General features: G+C 58.3%; 1 protein-coding gene across 1 annotated transcript in view; it reads right to left on the bottom strand.

Moving 5' to 3' along the window:
* Window positions 1–2,507: 2,507 nt before the first annotated feature.
* The window catches only part of LOC118880933, a 44,921-nt gene continuing 24,306 nt past the window's right edge, over window positions 2,508–23,122 (bottom strand). The window contains exons 3-5 of the mRNA XM_036825143.1: window positions 5,525–5,703; window positions 4,475–4,715; window positions 2,508–3,798 (exon numbers count right to left, since the gene is read on the bottom strand). Coding sequence (XP_036681038.1) covers window positions 3,648–3,798; window positions 4,475–4,715; window positions 5,525–5,703 — 571 coding nt within the window. The 3' untranslated portion in view covers window positions 2,508–3,647. The remainder of the gene's footprint in view (window positions 3,799–4,474; window positions 4,716–5,524; window positions 5,704–23,122) is intronic.

Consider the following 23,122-nt stretch of genomic DNA (forward strand, 5'->3'; position numbering starts at 1 on the left):
AGGGGAGGAGGGGCAGGTGAGCCTCACACCTGCTGAGTCCTGAGGGCTCCCACCTGAACCTCACTTTCCACGGGGGCCTCCACCCCCGGTGCGGGGAGGTGACCTCCTGCCACGTGCCCTGAGGCCAGAGAAGGACTTCTGGACAGAGGCGCGGCCTGACACTTGACTTCTTTTCTGTTTGGTTCTGATCCAGGGGTCATCTCGGGGGAGCTGGCAGAGCTCAGGCACACGGGCCCACCATCTGCACGGTGAGGGGGAGGAACCTGAGTCCGCGGACCCTCCCTTCTCCCCCAGGTGCTCCCACCAAACGGGAACAGGAGCCAGGTACTTCTGTGGCCTCTCTCCCACCTTCGGCCCAGTCCTGAAGCTCCTCCCCTGGACCGATCTGTACCCGCCAAGGCTGCTCACGTGAGGCCAGAGATGCACGTGATTTGAAAAGTGGGGGGTGGCTAGACCATCCCGCCCGCACCCCACACGGCAGTCCCCAGGCTGCCTCCGCCACCCACCCTGCCCCGCCCCTTTCCCTGCTGAGTCACGTCCCGCTCCCGCTCAGGGCGGCTGTGACTTCTGGTCGGTCAGAAATGTTTCTGGTTGAGCTGTCAGTGGCTGAATGTCCTTCCTGCCCCTTGAGAGGAAAGTTTCAGCTCTGGAAAATTACCAGGCCAGGAAGCTAGGGAGGTTTCTGCCCTGGGGCAGTTTGAGAGAGAAATTTTCCGACTGGTCTCAGACTGCGAGAAGAGACACTGGCTCCTGGCAACCTTTATTAGAACCACTTTCCTGATCCTCTGGCAGCAGGAAAGCTGTGTCCCAGACTGTCCTCCTGGACACAAGTCAGTTTGTGTCAGAGAAGCGGCTCAGCCGTTTGGAACAGGTGCAAACCCTAAGTTGTGAGTTCAGACACATGGACTCCTTCTGGAAAGCATGGCAAACCACAGCGACTGCCTGAAATGATTCCTATGTGCACAGGAGTCCGGGCCCTCCCCCACCCTCCCTGGGCAAACTCCTTTTCAAAGCACCTAGAGGTCAGGTAAATATGGAAAGTGGGTTAAGTACCAGCTAAATCATTAGAGCAGAAAACATAATTGCCAACCAGCCTACTTAAGGCTGGAAGTCCTGGGGTGGGGGGCAGGTCTAGAGCCCACAGAGCTCCCCAACCTGCACAGGTGATGCCGTTCAGGTCTGTAGATGCCACTGATCTGAATATTTGTGTCACCCCTCTCCCTCCTCTCTGATCGAGGAGGGAACGTGACCCCCTCTGATCTCCCTCTGTCCCTGGTTGGGGCACCTGTCCCCCCTGTGTGGGTGTCACACCAGCACACACAGGTAAACCCCGTCAGTCCCAGGGAAGGTTCCTAAACGCTCCAGGGGAGAAGCCACTGGGAAGTTACACACAGCTCCGCTCGGGTCCATCCGGGGCCACATAAAACTTGACGGATGGAAACAAGGGCAAACCTGAGCAGCCGACCCTAACCCTAGGCACATGATATGCCCGCAAGACGACATCAACCCTTCCGGGTTCCCCCGCGATCCTGTGCCCACGAGGCCGGCGCACAGGCGGCATTGCAGGCCTCAGTCTGTCCGTCTGTGCAGTGGGGGAGCCAGCAGGGCTGTAGGAGCTCCGGAGACAAGGCCACAAGCTGCCCAGAGCGGTGTGAGCATCGATCGGGCTGGCCCTGGGGTGGCCAACCCATCACGAGCCCATATTTCAGAAGCACAGATTAGACTGTCCCTTTCCTGCCTAAAGCGTCCACAGCTCCCGGCACCCAGCTCCTCCCCGGGAGGTGGTGAGTCTTGGCTGCTGTGACAGATCACCGAGCCGGACTGGAGCAGCACGCAGACAGCACCTTGCAGCTCTGGGGCCAGAGTCCCGGGTCCCCCGGGTGCGGTGTCCGTGGGATGGAGCTCCTGGAGGCTTTCTCTCCCGTTCCAGCCCTCAGAGGCGCCATGCCCTGTGGCTCGTGGCCCTTTCCTTGCATCACCCCAACCTCTGCTTCTATCGCTGCGTCTCCTCTGGCTCTGACCCTCCGGCCTCCCTCCTCTTGGGACGCTGGAGACCAGTGGGCCACCCAGACCACCAGGCTCATCTTCCATCTCACGGTTCATACCCCTTTGCCAGGTAAGGTAACATATTCGCAGATTCGGGGGTTAGGACGTGGGTGCTGTTGGGGCCAAGAGGCACCCTCCCTCCACTGGTCACCTTGCTGTCCTTCCTCCCTCTTTGTGCCTGCTCCCAGGGGCTTTCAAGCCCTCAGCCTGGCCGTCCTTCTCACTCTGGGGTCTCGGCTGGTGTCCCTTCTGCCAGGGTGGGGCTGGCCCCCCAGGGTCACCCTGCTAGTGCCTGGTCCCTGTGGTTTTTCTGCTGTCGGTGCTGTGCTGGCAGGGGACGCGTCTGCTACCATGCCACCTTGTTCGTCCCTCAGAACACCGATAACATCATCTCACGGCTGCTAACCCAGGTGGGCTGCCTGAAGGTGGAGGCTGGAGACACGGTCTCTGAAACACACGCAGCAGCCACGGAGCACTTTATTCTGATTTTAAGTTAAATTTAAAAATTTAAACTGATACCCATGCAGTTTCTGAAAACTTTTATGTTTGAAACAACTTAAGTAAATGAGTGTCCTTTTCTGACCATAAATTTTATGAAATTTAAGTATAAGCAACGATTTCTGATAAAGATTTAGGTTCTGAATTTAGATGTACTGTAAACATAAAACATACACGGGATTTTGAAGACTCACCAGAAAAAAGGGAAAGTAAAATATCTCATTAATAATTCCTTATGTTGATTATATGTTGAAATGATAATTTGGGGGCTATTTAGGGTTAAATTAAAAGATATTATTAAAATTAATTTTACCTGTTTCCTGGAAAATTACATATATGGCTCTATTATATTTTTCTTGAACTGTGATGGTCTAGATGCACAAAAGTTTAAAAAACAAAACCTGAAAGTTTAATGCACCACCTAGTGGCAACTTTGAAAGGGCAGCTGGGGGCTGTGAGCATCTCTGCAGGGTGGCGGGAATGTGTGTCTGTGTGTGTGTATGTGTGTGTGTGCCTCCGTGTGTGCCTGTGTCTCTGTGTGTGTGCCTGTGTCTCTGTGTGTCTGTGTCTGTGTCTCTGTGTGTCTGTGTGGTGCAGGGCACAGTGCCGGCCACACAGGGATGTGAAGCCTGTGGTCTCTGCCTCCAGAGGGCCAGTCTGGGCCACAGTCCCCAGCACAGTGGGCAGAGTGGACGCCCCACTGACCCCTCCTTTGCGGAGCGTGGCCCAGCTCACCGGCTGGGGCCCAGGGGAGCGGTTGGTCTCCCTCCAGAAACAGGGCTCAGCACTGGACTCCCGGGAGGGTGGTCCAGGCTGGAAGCTTCCTCTTCTGAGAGCCGCACAGCTGGATCACACAGAGGCTCCTGGGGCCCGAGGGGCGTCCCAGCCCCCAGCCCCTGCGTGTCAGGGGAGGCAGGTCCCTGGGAGGGGTTGTCAGGAGGGCAAATCTGGGTGACAGGTGGTTCTCCTGCAAGGTGGCAGACCTCGCATGGGGCGTTTCCAGGGAGGGGCTGGGCTTTGCTGGTTGCTAGCTGCTCCAGGGCTGCGGTCTTGTCACCCTCCCATCAAGGCCACTTCCTGGGGCTCTGCGGTCCCAGAATTGCTCAGCGCCTGCTCCCCTGCACCCCCACCCCCATGCTCAGGAAGTGGAGGTCACTTGCAATCGGCAGCCGCAGTGGAGACGTTGACAAGTCGGAACTCTTTCTGTGGGAAACTCTCCAGTCTCCCGCAGGACCACGAGTTCCCCGGGCGGGCCTGGGGGAGGTGTCAGTGGGGAGCTGACCTGAGCCCGGACCGGGAAGGGGGCCACCAACCCCTCGGGCTCCAGGGTGGCTCCAGGCTGGACCCCAGGTCAGGGGAGGGGCCTGGCAGCCCTGGCCGTGAGGGGGGTGGGGGTCGGATGGGGAGGGGGGCACGGTGGCCTGACCCATCGGGCTCCAGCAGGGAGTCTGCCCAGCCCAGGCCCTGTTTTCTCAGTGTCCCCGCCAGGGCTGGTGGCAAAGCCAGGCTGAGGCAAGAAGCAGAGGAGCTCGGTGGCGAGCGGGCTGGGGCCGTGGGACCCCCCCTAGAGCCGGGCCGTGGTGAGGGCGGGGCCACACCCACTGCGGGACGTCCATCCTCCTGGCCTGGGTCTGCCGGGGTGGCCGTGGCCTTTTCCCTGGGATGCTCAGCCCGCTGTCCTGTGTCCCCCTCGAGGTCACCTGCCTTGCAAAAGCCGGGAGGTGCCTGTCGGCCTTTCCCACGGCCACTGAGGGTGAGTGGCGGTGCCAGGAGGCAGATAAGAAGGAAGGCTCTCTGACACCCGCTTCTCCTGGTGCCTCCCTGGGGTGGCAGGCACGATGAAAGCCCGGTGGGCCTGGACGGTAGCTGCTTACGAGGCCGCAGAGAGCTGGACGCCGCCCAGCTGGCCCCCCGCACCTGTGTTTCCTACCTGTGTCCTTCCTTCGTGTTTCGATCTTGTCCCTCAGGCAGCGCCTGCCTGGGACGCGGGTCTGAGAATGCCGATGGTGCAGGAAGGTGATAAGTCAGCCGGCTGCCGTCGGGGGACCCTGGAGTCACCGAGAACACAGGCAGGCCAGCCGGGCATGTCTTGTCACCACCCCCTCCTCCCCTCCTTCCTGGCCCTGAGAGGGGTACAGCCACGAGGAAGCCTGCCCTTGGAGGAAGGGGCTCTGTGAGGAAGGAACAGGTGAACGTGAGGGATGGCAGCCGGCTTCTCCGCACTCACGGCTCAGAGCACACCGGCCACCCCGGGCCTCGGAGCCAGGTGAGAAAGACCGCCCAGGCCCCCCGGTCCCGCCCCGGCCTCCCCGGCTGCGGCAGCCACAGGACAGGGGGTGTCTTTGCTGGTGTCTGTGGGCTGGAGGGGAGGGGCGGCCGCTGGTCCTGCTGAGTGAGAACCTGGGGCTGCCGTCCCAGGAGGGGAGCGAATCGGCATCACCTGGGAAGGTGACCTTGCTGGGTGACCTTAGGAGCACCGGCGCCTGAGCCGGATTCCCGCCCGTGGCCGTGTGTCCAGCAGGCATGGCTCTTCCGTGCCCAACGGTCCCTGCCTTTGCTGCAGCAGGAAAGGAAGCTACAAAATCCCCCAGGAGGCTTCGTTCTCCCGTTCCCACGTCTGCCCGGCACCCGCAGGGCCTCCGGTGTCCACTCGGATCCCCTCAGGAGGGGGCGTCCTTGACCGAGTCCTCTGGACTCAGATACTGAGTGAACTGATCTGAGCCTCGTCTTGAATCATCAAGGCCACGGCTCCTCCAGGGCAGGCCTGGGCTCGACGTTCCCCCAAACAGGAGAAGCAGGGTGACAGGAAGGTGGGTGTGGGGGGCCTAGGAGACTGCACCTCTCCCAGAGCCCTCCCTGCTGCTCACACCTGGCTGCCATCGGACGCGACGCGCAGGGGGCTGTCTGGAGGTGGGGTCTGTCGAGGAAGGCCCTGTGCACGGGTGAGGGGAGGGCGCACCGTGCACAGGTGGGGATTCACCTGCAGGAAGTGCTTGTGTCTGGTCCTCAGCTGGGCGATGGGGGGCAGGGTGTCTGCTGGTCCTTTGGCCTCTGCCTCTTTGTTCTGTCTGCCCAGGTGACGAGAGCCCAGCGGGCTCTGCTTGAATGGAGTCCACTTTCAACTCTTCTTTTGCGAGCGGCTTCTCCTTGGCATTTTCCCTGAGATTTGAATCCACAGAGAGTAGATTCAGGAAAACAAAACCTCCACACTCTTACCAGCTGGCCAGGAGGGAGGCCACCCCACCCAGAGCCCTGCCTGTCTAGGGGTTGGGCAGGATCATGGAAAATAACAGTAACAGCCATACGTGGGAGCCACGGGCCAGGCACTGAGCATGGCCTTTCACATCAAGCCTATGGAACACAGACTGTCTTATCCCCACTTTATAGATGGGATAACTGAGTCTCCCAGGTAAGAAATTTGGTCCAGAGCCCACCACCAGCTAGTGGCAGAGAGAGCTGGCTTTGAATCAGGCCCTGTAGGCTCCAGGGCTCAGGTCCTGAGCCCCTTCCAGCCTGGGGGAAGGCATCCTCAGGCTACGCTCTGCCCTTGGGTCCACGACCAGGGGCTGGACCATCCTCACCTCCAACTCCGTGTGTCCTGCAGGTCCCTCTAACCCTTGGGCCCAGCTCTGGGGTTCTGCTTCTCGACCTTGACCTGCGGCTGTGGTGTCCTTCACATCCCCAGACTGGTCTCCCCTTTGTCTGTAACCCGTGCAATCCCATTTTCTGATTCTTCCAGGTGAGACAGCCCTGGTAGGAGCCTCCCTTTTCCCTCCAGCGGGCTTCCCTGCCGTCTGGGTCTGCATCACAAAGCATCCCACTGAGGGACCTGTCCAGCCAGCACGGGAGCTGCATGCCTTGGTGTCAGCCCTGGGCCTGGCATCCCTGGGGGCTCTGCCCTCCCTCCCTCAGCTCCGCCCTCCCTCCCTCCTCTCCGCCTCTCCACGGCTGCTTCCCAGAGTTTTCTTCACCTTTGGTTTTTGGCAGTTTGATTATGATGTGTCTGGGCTTGGTGTTGTTTGAATTAATCCTGGTTGGGGTCCACTGAACTTCTTGAATCTGCAAAGTTATGTCTTTCACCAAATTGGGGGAGTTTTCAGCCACTACTTCTTTAAATGTTTTTTCCTCTCGACACTCTTTCTCCTCTCCTCTGGGGTCTCCAAGGATGCGACTGTCAGGACTGTTCCTCCCTCCCCCCACTTCTCTGCCTCCCTCCCTGAAGGATTCCTGAATGTTCTCTCCTCTGCGCTGGTCTCCCGGCCACACAGCAGAGATGGAGGCGGAGCTTGGCTTTCTGCACTTGGGGGCTGCTCTTTGGGGAGGGCAGAGGCCGGTCTCCCAAATCCCTGTGCTGGATCAGACGTCAGGGTGCTGGGTGCAAAGCAGAGATTCCTTTCCTTCCTTCCGGCCTGGAGAAAAGGAGAAATGCCCTCTGGTGCTGTGGAGCCAGCCAGCCTGGCCTCTGCGTTGCTGGGACGGAGACTGACTACACGCTAAACACCAACCCCTCCCTCCCCCCTGCCCCAGCCCCTGGCACCCATCATTGTACTTTCTGTCTATGGATTCGACTCCTCTGGGGACCTCCTATAAGCGGCTTATTTCACTTAGCATCATGCCCTCAAGGTTCATCCGTGTTGAAGCTGGTGTCAGAATTCCCTTCCTTTTTAAGGCTGAATAATATTCCATTGCATGGACCACATCTTGTTTGTCCATTCATCCATCAATGGACATCCAGGTTGTTTCTGTCTTTTGGTGATTGTGAATAATGCTGTTACGAAGATGGGTGTGCAAATATCTTTTCAAGACCCTGCTTTCATTCCTTCAGGTAAATACCCAGAAGCAGAGTTGCTGGATAAGATGGTAATTCTTTTTTGTTTATTTATTTGTTTGTTCGGTTGGTTGGTTGGTTGCGCCAGCTCCTTAGTTGCAGCTTGCCGGCTCCCCAGTTGTGGAATGTGAACTCTTAGCATGCATGTGGGATCTAGTTCCCTGACCAGGGATCGAACCCGGGCCCCCTGCACTGGGAGCACGGAGTCCTAACCACTGCGCCACCAGGGAAGTCCCATCAGACAGTAATTCTATGCTTACTTTTTTGAGGAACTACCATCCTGTTTTCCAGCTTTCCCGTCTTTTACCTTAAGTGGAATCGTTCAGTACGTGTGTGCGTATAGCTTCTTTCATGTGACATTATATTCATAAGATTCTTCCTGGTTGTCACATACAGTGGCAGACTGTTTCTTTGCACTGCTTTATTGTGTGCCGTTGTACAAACACACAACAATTTAGCCATTAAATGGCTCATGGGCAGTAGGCTGTCTCCAGTTTGGGGCTGTTATGAATGGCGCCGCCTGCACATCATAGCCCGTGCCTGGGGAGACCTGTGCAGAGCTGATAGGTCCAGGGTATGCATGTGCCTTAACTGGATTTTTTTTAAATAAATTTATTTATTTTATTTATTTATTTTTAGCTGCGTTGGGTCTTTGCTGCTGCGCGTGGGCTTTCTCTAGTTGCGGCAAGAGGGGGCTACTCTTCGTTGCAGTGCGCGGGCTTCTCATTGCGGTGGCTTCTCTTGTTGGGGAGCATGGGCTCTAGGCATGTGGGCTTCAGTAGTTGCAGCATGTGGGCTCAGTAGTTGCAGTACTTGGGCCCTAAAGCGTGCGGGCTTCTGTAGTTGCAGTGCGTGGGCTCAATAGTTGCGGTGCACGGGCTTCAGTAGTTGTGGCACGGGGGCTCAGCAGTTGTGGCTCACGGGCTCAGCTGCTCCGCGGCACGTGGGATCTTCCCGGGCCGGGGCTCGAACCCGTGTCCCCTGCATTGGCAGGCGGATTCTCAACCCCTGAGCCACCAGGGAAGCCTGTAACTGGCTTTTCACAAGCCTTATCCATGCAAAATTCCCTGGAAAGGAGTTGTGTCGTGCTTAAATACAGTAACATACCAAGGTTGACAGTCGCCACACGTAATTCTCAAATACTTCCGAAGAGGATTCTAATCCTGTGACAGCCCCTCTGTGGGGCAGACGCGATCGTTCCCCAGCGTCTCGGGTCAGGATAAACCCTGAGGTGAGGTGGCTTGTCCAGATCCCCCTGCGGGTGAGCGGGGAGCTGGAATGCAGATCGGCGGCACCGGTCCCCACGGCTCACACGGCCTTTATTCACCTCTGAAAGGCAGGCGCTCCTTTTCCTCTCCACCACTCACGTTACCTTTTAGAAATTCAGTTTTAATTGCAAGGAAAATATTATGACAGTGGGCCTGCCCCGGCCGCCTGCTGCTTCCCCCGCTGTTATTACAGTAATTGACTTGCTGGATCCGGCTGACCGGAAGGTGCCCGTCTTCCTTGTCTGTGTTTGCCGGTCTCGGGCAAGTGCGTGCCTCTTGGCATTATGATTCCAAATAACTCAATTGGAAGTGATTTCTAGAACAAAATCACTGGGAACAGAAAGATGATTAGTCAGCAGGGTAGCTAGGAAACTAATCCACTTGTCTTGTAATTTCTTCTGATTTGTACCAAGAAAGTTTATGAAGGTCCCGTGGTCACGTGAGAGCAATGACCAGTATCCACATGCCCTTGACCATCTATTTATTTACTCACTCCTTTCTTATAAAATAGCACACACGTGATGCCTGCCGTTTTTTGTAACCCTCTTTACTCCACTTAGCAGTAATTAATGGATAACATTCTGTGCCCATAAATATTCTTCTACAGCTTTCTTGGGGGCTATATCCTGTTCTACCGTAATTTATCTAACTTATGTAGATTGTTTCCAGCTTTGGGGATTATGTGTAATGACTATTCTTGCCTGCGCATCTTCAGGCAGGAACTTATTTCCTTAGGACATAGTTCCACGAATTTTACTGGGATTTTAGTCCATCTCTGCACCCTCCAAAAACGACATGCCAGTTTATACCTCTACTGGCAGGGCATGAGGATGTCCTTCCTCTGTTCTTTGGCCAGTGTCAGCTTTAAAATTTAAACCATTATTTGCCAGTTTGACAGAAGGCAAATAGACTATCATCAGTGCTTTCATTGCATTTCTTTGATTCAGGCAAAGTCAAGTATTTGCCATGAGCTGATCAGAGCAGTTTGTGAGATGCCTGTTCAGGTCTTTTGCCCATTTTCTGTGCATGTGCTTGTCCTTCAGAAACGTACTGCTTTTTCAGAACATTATTAACCATTTGTCTGTAACATGGATTGAAACGCTTACTCCTGGTTTGCCGTTTGCTTTTAATTTTGGTTTATGGTATCTTTAACCATACAGACATTTTAAATTTTCACGTAGTCAAATATATCACTCTTTTCCTTTGTGGTGCTTGGGAGGGCCTCACCATCCCAGAATAATAAAATGATTCATCTATATGCCCACTCTTTTATCTGTCTGGTGGGCTGGGGTATGTGGTGACGTAAAGCTTCTAAACTATGCTTCAGATGCTTTACTTAAAAATTAGCTGAGGATCTTGCATTAGTGACCGGAGATTGCAGATGGAATATGATTATATAGTTTTTAAATGGGTAGAAGCTGATATTGCCTATAGATCTTCATCAACCCCTCTGAATACAAAGTTTTCCCAGGTCAGTGGACTTGGAGGGAATTGTTTTCCCTTAATCGGTCATCTTCCATCTTCCATCTACTGGACCCTGAAGTCAGGGTCAGTTTCAGAGCCACTGCTGACCCCAGTGAGCACACACAAGGTCTCAGAGAGGAGAGCCCATGAACGCCACAAAAGCACAGAAACAGGGTCCCCCAGATACGGCCAGCGTGGGTGTGGCCGTGTTCCCGCGGGAGACGTGAACGCTTGGGTTGCTTCCGCTGTGTTTGGAGTCAGCGTGCAAGGCACTGGGCCCGGTGGGAGCCCGGGAGGGCCATGGATGTGCCTGTCTGAGGCCCCCCCCAACCCCTGCGCCCGATGGGGCTGCCTGGGAGGGCGTCCCTGCTTCTAACGCCGGGCGATGCAGAAAAGAACCGACTTGTGGAACTTCATAAATCAGGACTAGTTTTGTTCCAAGGATTGAAAATTGATTACGGGTCGTGCGGATCCGGGGGGCCTGACGGCCTCAAGCTCTCTCTTTGCCAGAGTCCTGCGCGTCAGCAGTTTTCCCGGAAAGCAATCCTTTTATGTTTAGCATCCTTGCGACCGATGACTGTACCGCTGCTGCCTGGCCAGACGGGGGATGCAGAAGGCGGGCGCGCTGCTCCCAAAACTCCTGGTCCTTTGCTGACCCCTCGGGGGGAGAGCTGAGGCCTCTGGGCTGGACGCCGCTCAGCCTTCCTGCTCCTCCACGTGAACAGCCTGGGAGGGTGCCCCCCCCCCTCCGCATTTCTTTGTTCATTTGACCCAGGTTTGCATCGGACATACCCCAGGGGAGTGGCCTTTCAAAACAGTTTACACGCCTAGTGAACATTGCCCCGTAAAATGACTTGATGCCAGTACCTCCCCGTTTGTGAAGCTTTTCCTCTGACCTGCGATGAAGGTTGCTGGTCACTGCCCCTTGAGTCCTCTGAGATGACCAGGGACGGGAGCGCTGTCCGGGCCAGAGGCCCTTGTTCCCAGGGGCAGTCCTGGGACCCCACACCCCGTAGGGACCCTTTGTACGACCAGCAAAGCCTTGCTCTGCGCGTCGGTGGGTGGGCTGTGCTCTGCTTTGGTGTCTCCGTGGGAAGGACTGGCCCTGGCAGCCTGCTGCTTCCAGAAGAACAAGAAACACAGTGGGTAGAGCTTGTGGTTCCACAGCCGCGACCCAGCTGGGTCAGCCCACCCCCAACCAACCCACAGACCCGGGAGTGAGGGGGACATGCCTGGCGCACCTGCCAAGGGATGCTGGTTACACGGTGACAGCTGACCGATGTGGGAAGGGCCTTGGCTGAGCGTGGCTGGGACTCATCCCTCTGACTTCGCCCCTGAGTGTCCTTGGTGTCTGTGGGCGTCTCTCCTCCCCCCGCCCCCTGCCCCGTACAAACCGTCATCTTCTGTCACCTGACACATAACACATCCCCCCGCCACCCCGTCATCCCTCACCCTGCCCCCTCCAATCCAGTCACAAGAGCAGTGATCTTTGAAAGACACAAGCTGCTGAATCATATCACGCCCCCCTCCCGTCGCCCCAGCTTAAAAGCCCATTAGTGGTTCTCTATTGCGTTAGAAACAGACCAAACCCCTCCCAGTGGCCTGGCCCAGCTTCCCTTCAGCCTCTGACCACACCGACTCCCTGGACTGGGCCGTGCTCCTCCCTCCCAGTTAATCACCACCCATCCTGCCATTCGTAACTAAAAGGCTCCCAGGCCCGCCGGCTCGGGCCCCTCGCCCACGTGGACCTGTCGTCGGGGGCTCGGGGACACGCCCGCCTGGGGTGTGCGCGCTGGCCCAGCTCCCGCATGCCTGCAGGGGACTCCCAGTGTCACCTGGCCCAGGCGGTGGGGGGCAGGGCCCTCCCCCCGGTGTTCCAGGGGCCCCCTGGGCGTTTCCAGTGACCTCTTCCCTCTCCTCCCCACTCCGCACGCTCCCCTGGGTCCCCTGACAGGGCGGCCACCAGCCGGGACATGGCTTTGGGGGGTGGGGGTCACCCGCCACTGCGGGGAGCCCCTCGGCCCTCGGTGTCTTCTCCCACCCTCCCTGTCCCTGCCGCCCCAGTCTGGCCAACGGTGGGGGGACCACGACTTCACCCTTTTCCTCCCAGGCTGTTCTCTGCACAGCACCTGATTCATTTAAACATTTCACCTTTATCATGGCCAACAGGGCCTTAAATCAGTGATTCTCGGGGCCCCACTGCACATTCATGAACACGAGATCCACCGTACCCACACTGCTCTGCCCTTGCAGGCCCATCTTGCCAAAATGGAAGCAGCCCCCAGAAAAGACAGAGGCTGCTCCCCTCATCACTCCTCGTAGAACTGAGTCTCCTTGACATCACCAAGGTCACGGGCCAGCCCTGGACCATGGCCAGCCAGCCAGACCTGGGACACGTGGGCTGGGATGGGGCAGGGATGGGTCCCCCAGGAGAAACCAGGTCCCCCCACCTCAAGAACGGGCTCCTCCTGCAAATGTCCTCTGCAGCGGGGAAGGAAGTCCCAACCGGCCCCATCTCCCTGCGGCCTCGGAGCTGCAGAACTCCGCTGTAAGTGGCCACAGAGCAGGGGGTCAGGGGAGCGTCGTTTTTAGGTTTACGAGACATTTTATTGGCCCATCTCAGATCATCACAGAGTGTGAGATGCAGTGTTTGCACCCCTGCAATAATTTCCAGGCAACAGACAATAAAGCAGAGTGGATTTTAAAATGTGGGCATTGTCGCCTTGGTTTGAAGGTAGGCCATATATATATATATATATATATATATATATATATATATAATATTTTTAATTGACGTGTAGTTGATTTACAATGTTGTATTAATTACTGCTGTACAGCAAAATGATTCAATTATACATATATCTAGCTTCTCATTTATTTAAATACTCTTTTCCATTATGGTTTATCACAGGATATTGAATACAGTTCCCTGTGCTCTACAGTAGGACCTTGTTGTTTATCCACTCTCTGTATAAAAGCTCACAGCTGCTGGCGCCAACCTTCCACTCCATCCCTCCCCCACCCCCTTCCCCCTGGCAACCACCAGTCTGTTCTCTATGTCCATGATTCTGTCTCTGTTTCATAGATATGTTCATTTGTGCCGTATTTTAGATTCCACATATGAGTGATGTCATATGGTGTTTGTCTTTCTCTGTCTGACGTACTTCACTTAGTATGATCATCTCTAGTCACATCCACGTTGCTGCAAATGGCATTATGTCGTTCCTTTTTAGGCCTGAGTCGTGTTGAGCACAGGAAGGGTTTAGCTGCAGTCCGGGCGAGCATCGTTTGGGAGCATGCCTCATACGACGCCCTTTAATCCGTCGGGAACTTGGTTGGGGGGTGAGTTTGCTAGTCCCCTTGAATGCTATTTAAAGAGGAAATCAAATTACCTAAAATGAGCGCACCCACAGCGGACACATAGCGGGCCCTCGTACTCCTCAGCGGGTGAATATTGAGCTGAAATGAGCTGGAATTCTGGCTGGGCCACAGCTCGGAGAATCCGCTCGTGACAGGCATGCAGTCGAGGGGTTCCCCAGGCCAGGGCCTCAGTCACCCACAGAAAGTGAGAGCTGGCAGACAGCTTCCTTGGGCAGGGCCTGGGGACGGGTGGTGAGCTCTGGGGGTACAGGTCTTCGGGGACACGCCCCCAGAGCATCAGGAGGAGGGTGCTGTGGTTGGGGGGTGCACCCTGCCTGGCCCCGGGGGACGTTCGCCCGGAGTCCCGCATCCCTCCAGCCATGGAGGCAGCTGGGGCCATGCTGGGGCCCTGCCAGCCAGCTGAGTAAAACAGCTAATGAATAACACCAGTTAAAACTGGGCCGCTCTCAGCGCTGAGTGCTTCACTGGCCCCCAGCCCAGCACTTCCCAGCTCAGGGTCAACCTGCGGGTCCTCGGAGAGCTGGGGGCCGGAAGAGTCAGCATCGCTCTCCAGGAGTGTGGTCCATTTAGCTGGGCTGCTATTTTTACCCTTTGTTCTCCAGCAAGGGATTTTTCTTGACGGCAGGGACTTCATCAGCCCCTGGCCCTCCCCGCTTTCCCCCCTCTCTGACCAGCAGTGTCTTTCTCTCCTTTTGGAATTTCAGATGATGCCACCCACTTGCATGAAAGCCAAGTAGGTTAGTCGTTGCATTTAGAGGAAGGTGTCGTCCATAAGTGCTCTATTCGTTATTAATGAGATGGTGGCCAAAAGGCGGGAGTGGCAATTTGGATTTTATAAAGTTGCCCGGACAGGTGTGAGGGAGAACATTCCGGAGATGCGTGCTCCCCTGCAATTCCCGAGTGGGAAAAAATTTAAACATTCTGGGGCCGCCCAGCTCAACTATTCATCAGGTCATAGAGTGACATCAGAGAAGAGTTAATGACAGGACTTCCCTGGTGGCGCAGTGGTTAAGAACCTGCCTGCCAATGCAGGGGACACGGGTTCGAGCCCTGGTCTGGGAAGATCCCACATGCTGTGGAGCAATTAAGCCCATGTGCCACAACTACTGAGGCTGCGAGCCACAACTACTGAGCCCGCGTGCCTAGAGCCCGTGCTCTGCAACAAGAGAAGCCACCGCAATGAGAAGCCCATGCACCGCAAGGAAGAGTAGCCCCCGCTCTCCGCAACTAGGGAAAGCCCGCACTCAGCAAGGAAGACCCAATACAGCCAAAAAAAAAAAAAAAAAACTATAAAAAAAAAGAGTTAATGACAAATAACAGTTCACATGATTCCCAACAGCCGGACTGTCTCCACCAGTGGCTCATTCACCTGGAAGAATGAGGGGGGCCACCAACGAGGGGCCACCTGCAGGCCTGCTGGGTCCTGAAGCTCCTGTGAGCTGTCCCTCGGCCCCACGAGGATGGGCCTGCAGGGCACCCCTCCTCCCACTGTCCCTGCACATGGGCCGGCCCTGGCAGAGAACGGCCGGCCATTGCTGAGGGCCACAGGAGTGCTGCAGGGTCAGGGGAAGGTGGCATCGGGCCCCAAAGGGGCCCCAGGTGGGGCTCGACCGTAGCTGCCAGAGGTCTGGGGCTTAGGGCTGGTCCAGGTGGCCCCATCTTCCCACTCGGGGCCCCTCCCACTCAGCCTCTCCCCCTCCCACCCGGCCGCTCCCCTGCTGCCCCGCACAGCTCGAGGGGAGTGGGCACAGTCTCCTTGGAGGGGGTGTAGGGACCACGTCCTCAGACCCCAGCCAGGCTGAGACCCCCACCTGTTATCACACCCCCCACCCCCCGTCACCGATGCAACAGAAAAGCAGACATCCCAAGGGAGGCCAGTGGATCACCGGGCCGGGCTGGGACGAGACGTCTGTGACCGGTGGAGCCCAGCTGGGTGGTGAAGGGCAGGGGAGGGGCCCCACGCTCACAGAGGGTTGAGCACAGCAAGCTGGTGGGCGCCAGGCCACCAGTGTGGTTCCAGTGGCTCCAGACAGGCAAGGAGGCTGGGGCTGGGTCTCTCACCTGGGAGCACGGCTGGGAGGGCAGCCGGGAGTGGGTGTGCTTTCTCCTCCAGGTTCTGAGCAGGGAGGCCCTGACCTGAGTCCTGTCCTGGGCGAGCCCTGGGTGTGTTTAGGTGCGTGGGGGGTGCACCCCTCCCCCCCGGGGTCGCAGTAATCAGAGAAGCAACTCCCGCTGTACCCAGGGCTCCAAGGAAGGAGGGCTGTCTGGCGGAGCAGGACAGTCCGCGGGGTCTGGCGGCAGGGCCTGTGGGTGGCTGCACGTAGCTCTGGGCCTTGCCGGCAGCCACGCAAGAGGCGGACGGGCTTTTCCAAAGACGGGTCTCTCCCAGCCCCAGGCTCTTCTCCAGCGTTACTCTGACACCCTTCCGTGGAGGGGTGGGGGTCTCTGTCCCCTCTTCTGGAATCCGGTGGCCTTGTAACCATGGTGGAAATGGCGCCATTCCACTCCAGAGTCTTGGCCATAGAAGGTGACCCAGCCTGCACTGGTCTCTGCTGGGCGCCAGGTGCAGAAGCTGGCGCCATGTTCGGGCCCCGGGAGGCGTCCCAGCCAAGGTTCCTGCTGACAGAGGCCACGACTGCAGGAGACGCCCCCAGGTGACTGGACCCCCAGGCTCAAGTCTTCCCAGACCTTGAGGAACAAAATCAGGCCATCCCACGGGGCCTGTCCGAATCCTGCCACACAGACTCCGAAAGCAATGGACGGGGTCATCTTACAGCCCAAGTCTGGGCGCCTGTGATGCAGCAGTGACAGGAACCCATGCAGTCAGGCCCTCACTACCCCGGCCTCCCAGCCTCTGCTGGCGGGTCCCGGGAGGGCCCCCAGGGGAGGCAGGCGTCACGGTGAACAGGCAGGGTGGGCCCGGGTCCGGCCCAGATGCGTCCCCATCTAGGTGTGGCCGGGTGGTGCGGGTCCCCAAGATGCAGCCTCTTCCCCAGCCTCCCGCCGCCCCCCCGAGGTCAGCAGGAGGTGCCACCACCCCCTCCCAGCCCGGCCAATGGAGTGGTCTCAGCTCGGAGCCTCCCCAAGCTAGCACATTCAGGGGCTGCTCTAGCCAAAGGCCATTAAGCTGTCACGGCCCATATGTCTCACGTCCCCCTTCCTGCCCGTTACCGCTGGGCCGGTGTGTGTGAGATGCGTTTCTTCCCGTCTCCTCCTCCTTACTGAGTCACCGCAGTCCAGCCAGACCACCCCCCCCCCCACACACCAGCTCTGAGCTCATCGGCTCTGCCTTCAATTATTCACCCCCAGAGCTGGGGTGTGGGGCGAGAAACTTGGGTCTGACAAGGGCTTTGGGTCCCAGGCAGCTTGAGTGGCTCGGAGAACGGTGGGCAGGGGCCAGTGTGGGCTCCAGCCCCTCTGCTCCTAACCCCATGTGTGGCCGGGTGGCTCCCAGGTCCCAGCTCAGACTCGGAGTCCGGCCCTGCCCCCCTTTCCCCACGGCCGAGGCGGGAGGAGGGGCAGCTGCTGCCCAAGTCCAAGGATGTTGGTCGACTTTGACGCAGGAGAAGAAGATGTTGCATCAACGTGCTGACACCACACCCCACCCGACCGGCTGCTGGCCACTCAGCCTCCCCTGCCAGATGCAGGACAGCTGGGCTGGCTGCCCGTGGAGTCCTCACTACCTCCCTGAGCTAATGGCACCGCCCAGGTGTTGTGACTGGAATATCGAGTGTTGAGCCAGCCGTGCATTCAGAGATGACTCTGCTTAGTTACGACAGACTCGTTATTTTTGCTGGATTCCATTTCCTAGTATCTGTTGAGGATTTTTGCACATTATGAACTGAACCTTTGGGTGCCCCTAAAACTCCCCTGAAACCCATGTGTTGAAGCCTTATCTCCAATGTGATGGTATTTGGAGAGGGGGCTCTGGGAGGTAATTAGGGTTAGGTTAGGTCATGAGGATGTGGCCCTCATGGTAGGATTAGTGGCCCCATGAGCAGAGCCACTCTATCTGCGTGCACACCGAGGATAGGCCCCGTGAGGACGTAGCAAGAAGGCTGCTGACTGCTGGCACAAAGGAGAGCCCTCACCAAAACCAGATTGTGCCGGCACACTGATCTCAGACTTGCAGCCTCCAGACCTGTGAGAAAATGAGTTTCTGGTGTTCAGGCAACCCAGGCTGTGGTATTTTGTTGAGGCAACCTAGCTGGCTAAGGCAGTATTGATGTTCATGTGGCCCGGCCTGCCCTCAGGCTGTCCAGGTGAGGTCCAGCACACACTCCAGCACCCAGGCCTGACCTTCACCAAGGCCTGACCTGCCCCCAGGCCTGACCAGAACCCAGGCCTGACCAGCACATGGGCCTGACCATCACCCGGGCCTGACCTGCACCAGGCCTGACCTGCACCCGGACCGACATGGCCAGAGGCCCCAGAGGCTCCGAGCTGACCTGGGCTGAGCACCCCCACAGCCAGCCCTTCCCCCCGCAGGCCACACGGGGGCTCATGGGGAGCGGTGCTCCCGGGCAGATGCAGCCGGCCTCTGTCCCAGGCTGACCACCTGGCCTGGCGCCGTCTCCCCTCCCGGCTGCTGGAGGGTCACTGTCATTGCCCTATGGAGGTGACTCCAGGGGGCTCATCTCCACCGATTCGGGTGTTAGGAGCCCGCGGGGCGGGGGTTTTGTCCTACTATGCCCTGGGCCTCCACCTGGCTGGTGCCCTGCTGCCTGTGGGAGCCTCAGTCACCTCACCTGGATGATGGGCTTGAACACCTGCCCTGCAGTCACAGTGAGCGTGGCCCGGGGCGAAGGTCCACGGAAGGCCCTTCCCCCGGCCTCGACGGGAGAGCACACGGGAGGTGCGCGACGGCCCGCGTGGGTCCTGGTGCAGCCCTCACACTCCGCAGCTTGTGTGACCCCGAGCCTCGGTTTCCCTCCGTGGGAACCACATGGGCGCCCTGCCACGGCGACGGCACCACCGCCAACACCCAACACTGTCCATCTGGACTCAGACAGCTAAGTCCCACTGTCTCTTGACCAGGGAACTTCGTGCCAATAACTTGCTGACTTTGCATTTATTGAGCACTTACTGCGTGCCCGCCCTGACCACACACACTGTCCTCCAACTTCCCCTCCCACTCCCCCCATCCAGGCTCCTCCTCTTCTCTCTGCCTCCCAGGGCCGCAGGGCTCAGGCCTCCTCTCCCCGCTGTCCACACCCCTCATGACCTCAGCCAGTCCCAGGGCTTCGAGGTCACCCGGACATTGATGCCCCCAGATTCACGCCCATGTCCCTTACGTTTCCCCTGAGCTGTTTTAGCCCTCGAAGGCCTGCCTGTCCACGTGGAGTCCAGCGGGGGCCTCAGGCCCGGCGTGCAGGCAGCACCATTCTGCTGCCCGTCAGGCCCAGACCATCCCAAGGCCCCGCCACCAGTTCCGCCCCCTCGTCCCATCCCTTCTGTGCTTTGTGGCTCCTCCTTCACCATAAGCTCAAGTTTCCCTCTGCCCGCAGGCTTCACCCCTCCATCTCTCTCCCCACAGCAGCCAAAGGGACCTTGTGAAAATACAGATTAGATCCCGCCGTCTCTGCCCCCACCTCATTCAGAACAAAACCTGCTCCCTACTGGGGTCCACAACGCCCCCCAAGACCTGCCGCAGTCCCTCTCTGCCTGGGCTCCAGCCACATGGGTCTCCCCTCTTGGCGCGGACCGCCCCCCGGCCCGTCTGCCTCAGGGCCATTGCACCTGCTGTCTGCAATGCTCTCCCACAAGGCTGCGCGGCGGCTCAGGCCTGAATCAGACATTTCTTCTGGGAGGGGTCCTTCTTGGCCTTCCATGCCCCCATCTGCCTATCTCCTATAAAAACCTGACGCTGTCTCAGCTGCTCTTTTCCAGGCACTGCCCCCCGATACCTCCCGCTAGAATGTGAGCCCCTGGGGGCAGCGACCTCCTCTGTCTGGGTCAGAGGTTTCCTGGATCAGTGCTGCCCATCGTGTGGATGAAGAAATGGAGACACACAGCAGTGAGCAGAGGAGTGGGGCTTGAACCCACCTCGGGGGAACCTCGGCCTCGTCCTGTCTTGGGACGTGCTCACGTGGGCGCTCTTCCATGCTCCATCCACACCACAGGCAGGTCCTGGAGGGAGGCTGCGGCCGTGGGGTCCGTGCCCACAGCCCAGAGAGGTTCCAGGCAGCTGCCAGGCTGGGCAGGGCCTCCCCGGGAAAGGGGGCTGGAGCAGGGGAGGCGATGTCCCCACCTGGGACGCCTGAGGAACCCCAGGGCAGACCCCAGGAGGCAGCCCCCCCAGCCCCGCCGATCCCTCTGCGGGGCCACAGCAGAAATCGCTGCTTGCCTGGTCCCGGCGAGTGGCTGGGTGGTCTCCAGATCTCGGGGGCTCAGGACACCCTCGCTAAGCCAGGGGCCGGTCAGAGGAGCTGGGGCCAGGGCAGAAGGAAGCAGCCGTTGTCTCCTGGCCGGGAAGCCCTGCTGCTCCTCCCGGGAGGTGCGTTCTGCTCCTGGAGGCCCTGGGGCTCTGATGTCACCTCTGCAGCGGAGGCTTCGCTCGGCTTGGCGGGAGCGGGCCTGCTGTGCCGGGGAGCCAGCCCAGGGGCTGGGCAGGAAGCCCTCCAGGCCTCAGCTTCCCCAGCTCTGAAACAGTCAGCGCTCGCTCTCTCCAGGGGCGTGGGGATGACACGGAACCCACGGAGCACATACGCCCCCCAACCCTCGTCCTGCCTGCCCTTCACTGGCTGCCAGGAGCTGCCCTGCCCGCCTGTCTCAGCTGGCCTGCTGAATCATTCACTCGGCACAGGGCTGGCCCTGGCAGGACGAGGCCGGTGAGGGGGGCCGGGGGCGCTCTCCTGGACCACGTCCCTTCCCTCTGGCGCTCTCTTAAGTCATCTCTGGCTGCAGCTTGGAGCCTCCGCCCACGCTGTTAATGGACCCGCAGCGGAGGCTGCCGCAGCCAGGCCGGCCCCACGCTGGCCCAAGCCCTCCCTCAGCTGCCTGCGGGGGCCACATTCACTGTGCCAGGCCCAGCGCTGCCAACGGGCTCCAGCCAGTGACCGAGCTGACCTCCACCCTCCACCGCCAGCCAGGCAAGGACTCGGGATGGAAACGGGCTCCACGACTCCCCAGGCTGGGACTGCGCGTGGTTTGCCTTGTTTTCTCAAAAAGTGCTTCCCAGGGCCATGGAAAGGGCACGCTTTGGGCTGTGCCTGTGTGTGCACATATGCGTGTGCGTATGCATGTGTATGAAAAGGTTCCTGCATGTCACATGTGCAACACTTTGCACTCAGCACAGCTTCCATTGCCCTCTGACTCCCCTGTGTACACGTGTGGGCACTTGCACACATGCACACACGTGCGAAAGTCCTGGCCGAGCAGGACGTGGAGTTCGGGCCCTGCGTGTCGCGGGCCTGGTCAGCCTTAGCTTCCCCAGATTTGGTTTCGGGGCTTATCACTGCCATTTCCTGCTGGTTTATCCAGAACCCCCCCCGAACATGTGGGCCCCTGTAAACCTTTCGCCCCAGCTCTGCTGAGAGAAGGGCCCCATGAATCTCCAGGCCTGTGCCAGCCCTGTCCTGCCCCCAATAAGCAAGGAGATGATATATAGATGGATGGATGGATGGATGGATGGATGGATAGATAAAGAAATCCCAAGACATGGAAACAATCTAAGGGTCCATCAGTGGATGAATGGATAAAGAAGATGTGGTATATACACCATGGAATACTACTCAGCCATAAAAAAAAAGAATGAAATCCTGCCATTTGTGACAACATGGATGGACCTTGAAGGTATTATGCTAAGTGAAATAAGGCAGAGAAAGACAAATGTCATATGATTTCACTCACATATGGTAACTAAAAATACAAAACAAACAACAAACAAAATGAAACAAAAACAAACTCATAGATACAGAGAACGGATTAGTAGTTACCAGAGGGGAGGGGTTTGGGGGTGGGCTACAGCTGGACTTGTGGTGGTGACCACTTTGTAGTGTATGCAGATGTCGAATTATAGTGCTATACAACTGAAACTCATGTAATATTGATAATAAAAGCGCTGGCAGATTAGTAGGAAGTTGGTTATTCATGCCCCAAATGAAAGAGTAATCTCGCCCCCATGTGAATCGCTGCTTGAGAAGATGTTACCCTCAGCAGCTGCAGCGCTTTCTGCCTCGGCCAGCGGGGACATAAAGCCCAGGCCCGGAGGCCACTCTCCTCGGTGCTGAAAGCGAGCCTCACAGCGGGAGGTGGGGGGCCATGGACATTCTCGAGGCCACCTTGGACAGTTCCGGCCTCTCCCACCCACCCTGGAACATCTCTGGCCTGAGTGGACGGCGTGCGGGGCAGGTGGAGAGCCTCCAGGAGAGAGAGACCCCAACCAAAAGGGGCGGGAGTTGGTGGTAGCCACTCAGCATCCCCCACTTGGGGGTCCCCCACTCGGGACCGCATCAGAGAGTCCTCGGCGTTCGCGTCTCACCAGCTCCCGCTCACTGCCTTTCCTCCCCTCCTGGTCTCTCCTCCCGGCTCCTCGCGGCATTTGCTGGCATCACCTCCAAACAAACTGTGTGCCCCAAACCTTTGTCCAGGGCCTGCGTCAGGGACCCAGACGAAGACACCAGCGCTCCCCACTTGTGGCAACCCTGGGGAATGTGTCACACCAAGTTTTTCTTGACAGAGGGTCCCCACGTCTGCCCTCCAGCTTCAACAGTGCCAGTGGGGGCCCAGCCTCACAGTCCCGGGGTGAAGTCGGCTGGAAGCAGCTCTTCCCACAGTGGGTACCCAGGACCCTTGGTCGCATGGACGCTCCACGAGCTGTGGGGCCAGAGCCTCAGCACACGGCTTCCCAGAGGTGGCCCACAGGCCAGCAGGGGGGGCTCTGTGACCTTGGTGCCAGGGGCTCCGCCAGTGAACTCGTCCAGGAAACCCTTCTTTCTGCTGACGGCTGTCAACCCCTGTCCCAGAACCCGTGCTTCCTGGTGGCTCGCAGCTCATGGAGGGACTGATCAGACATGCTCTCAGAGTGGCTTTCCTTAGCGCGTTTAAATAGCGTGAAGCCACCAAATTAGATTTGCACACTCGGCCTCAGGCACACGTAGTTCACGCGTCTGTGAGATCCCGGAGCGGCAGTGACGCATCATCCCTGTTCGTGTTTCCAGAGCCACAGGGCAGAGCCCCAGGCAACGCAGTAAGTGTTGGTGGCAAGGATGAGCCACGTGTAACGCCAGGTCCTGCTTGGGTGGCAGCCTCAGGGTGGGGGGGGACCTGAGGCACCTCCAGCCTCGGGCATCTCCCCACCCGGGTCTGGACCTGAGTGCCGCCCCCTCCAATGTGCTGCTTCTCTGTCATCGTACTTTACAGATGAGGAAACCGAGGCCCAGACAGAGGCAGCAGCTTGCCCAGGTCACACAGGCCCCAGCCTCCCGACCCACTCTGCCTCGGAGAGACCAGCTGAGCTGCGCTGAGGGGCGTGGCCAGCGGGAGACACAGCTCCGTGCAGAGCCACCTGCTGCCACCTTGGGCTGGCAACATTCCAGATCCCCGCCGGCCGTGGTCACGTGTGCACTGCACTAGACGCCAGCCGCCACCTTGTCTGTGTGGCGACCCGTCACCTACAGGGGACATGTGTGAACGG

Source organism: Balaenoptera musculus, chromosome 15, assembly GCF_009873245.2.
Source record: "Balaenoptera musculus isolate JJ_BM4_2016_0621 chromosome 15, mBalMus1.pri.v3, whole genome shotgun sequence".
In the NCBI taxonomy this organism is placed as follows: domain Eukaryota; kingdom Metazoa; phylum Chordata; class Mammalia; order Artiodactyla; family Balaenopteridae; genus Balaenoptera; species Balaenoptera musculus.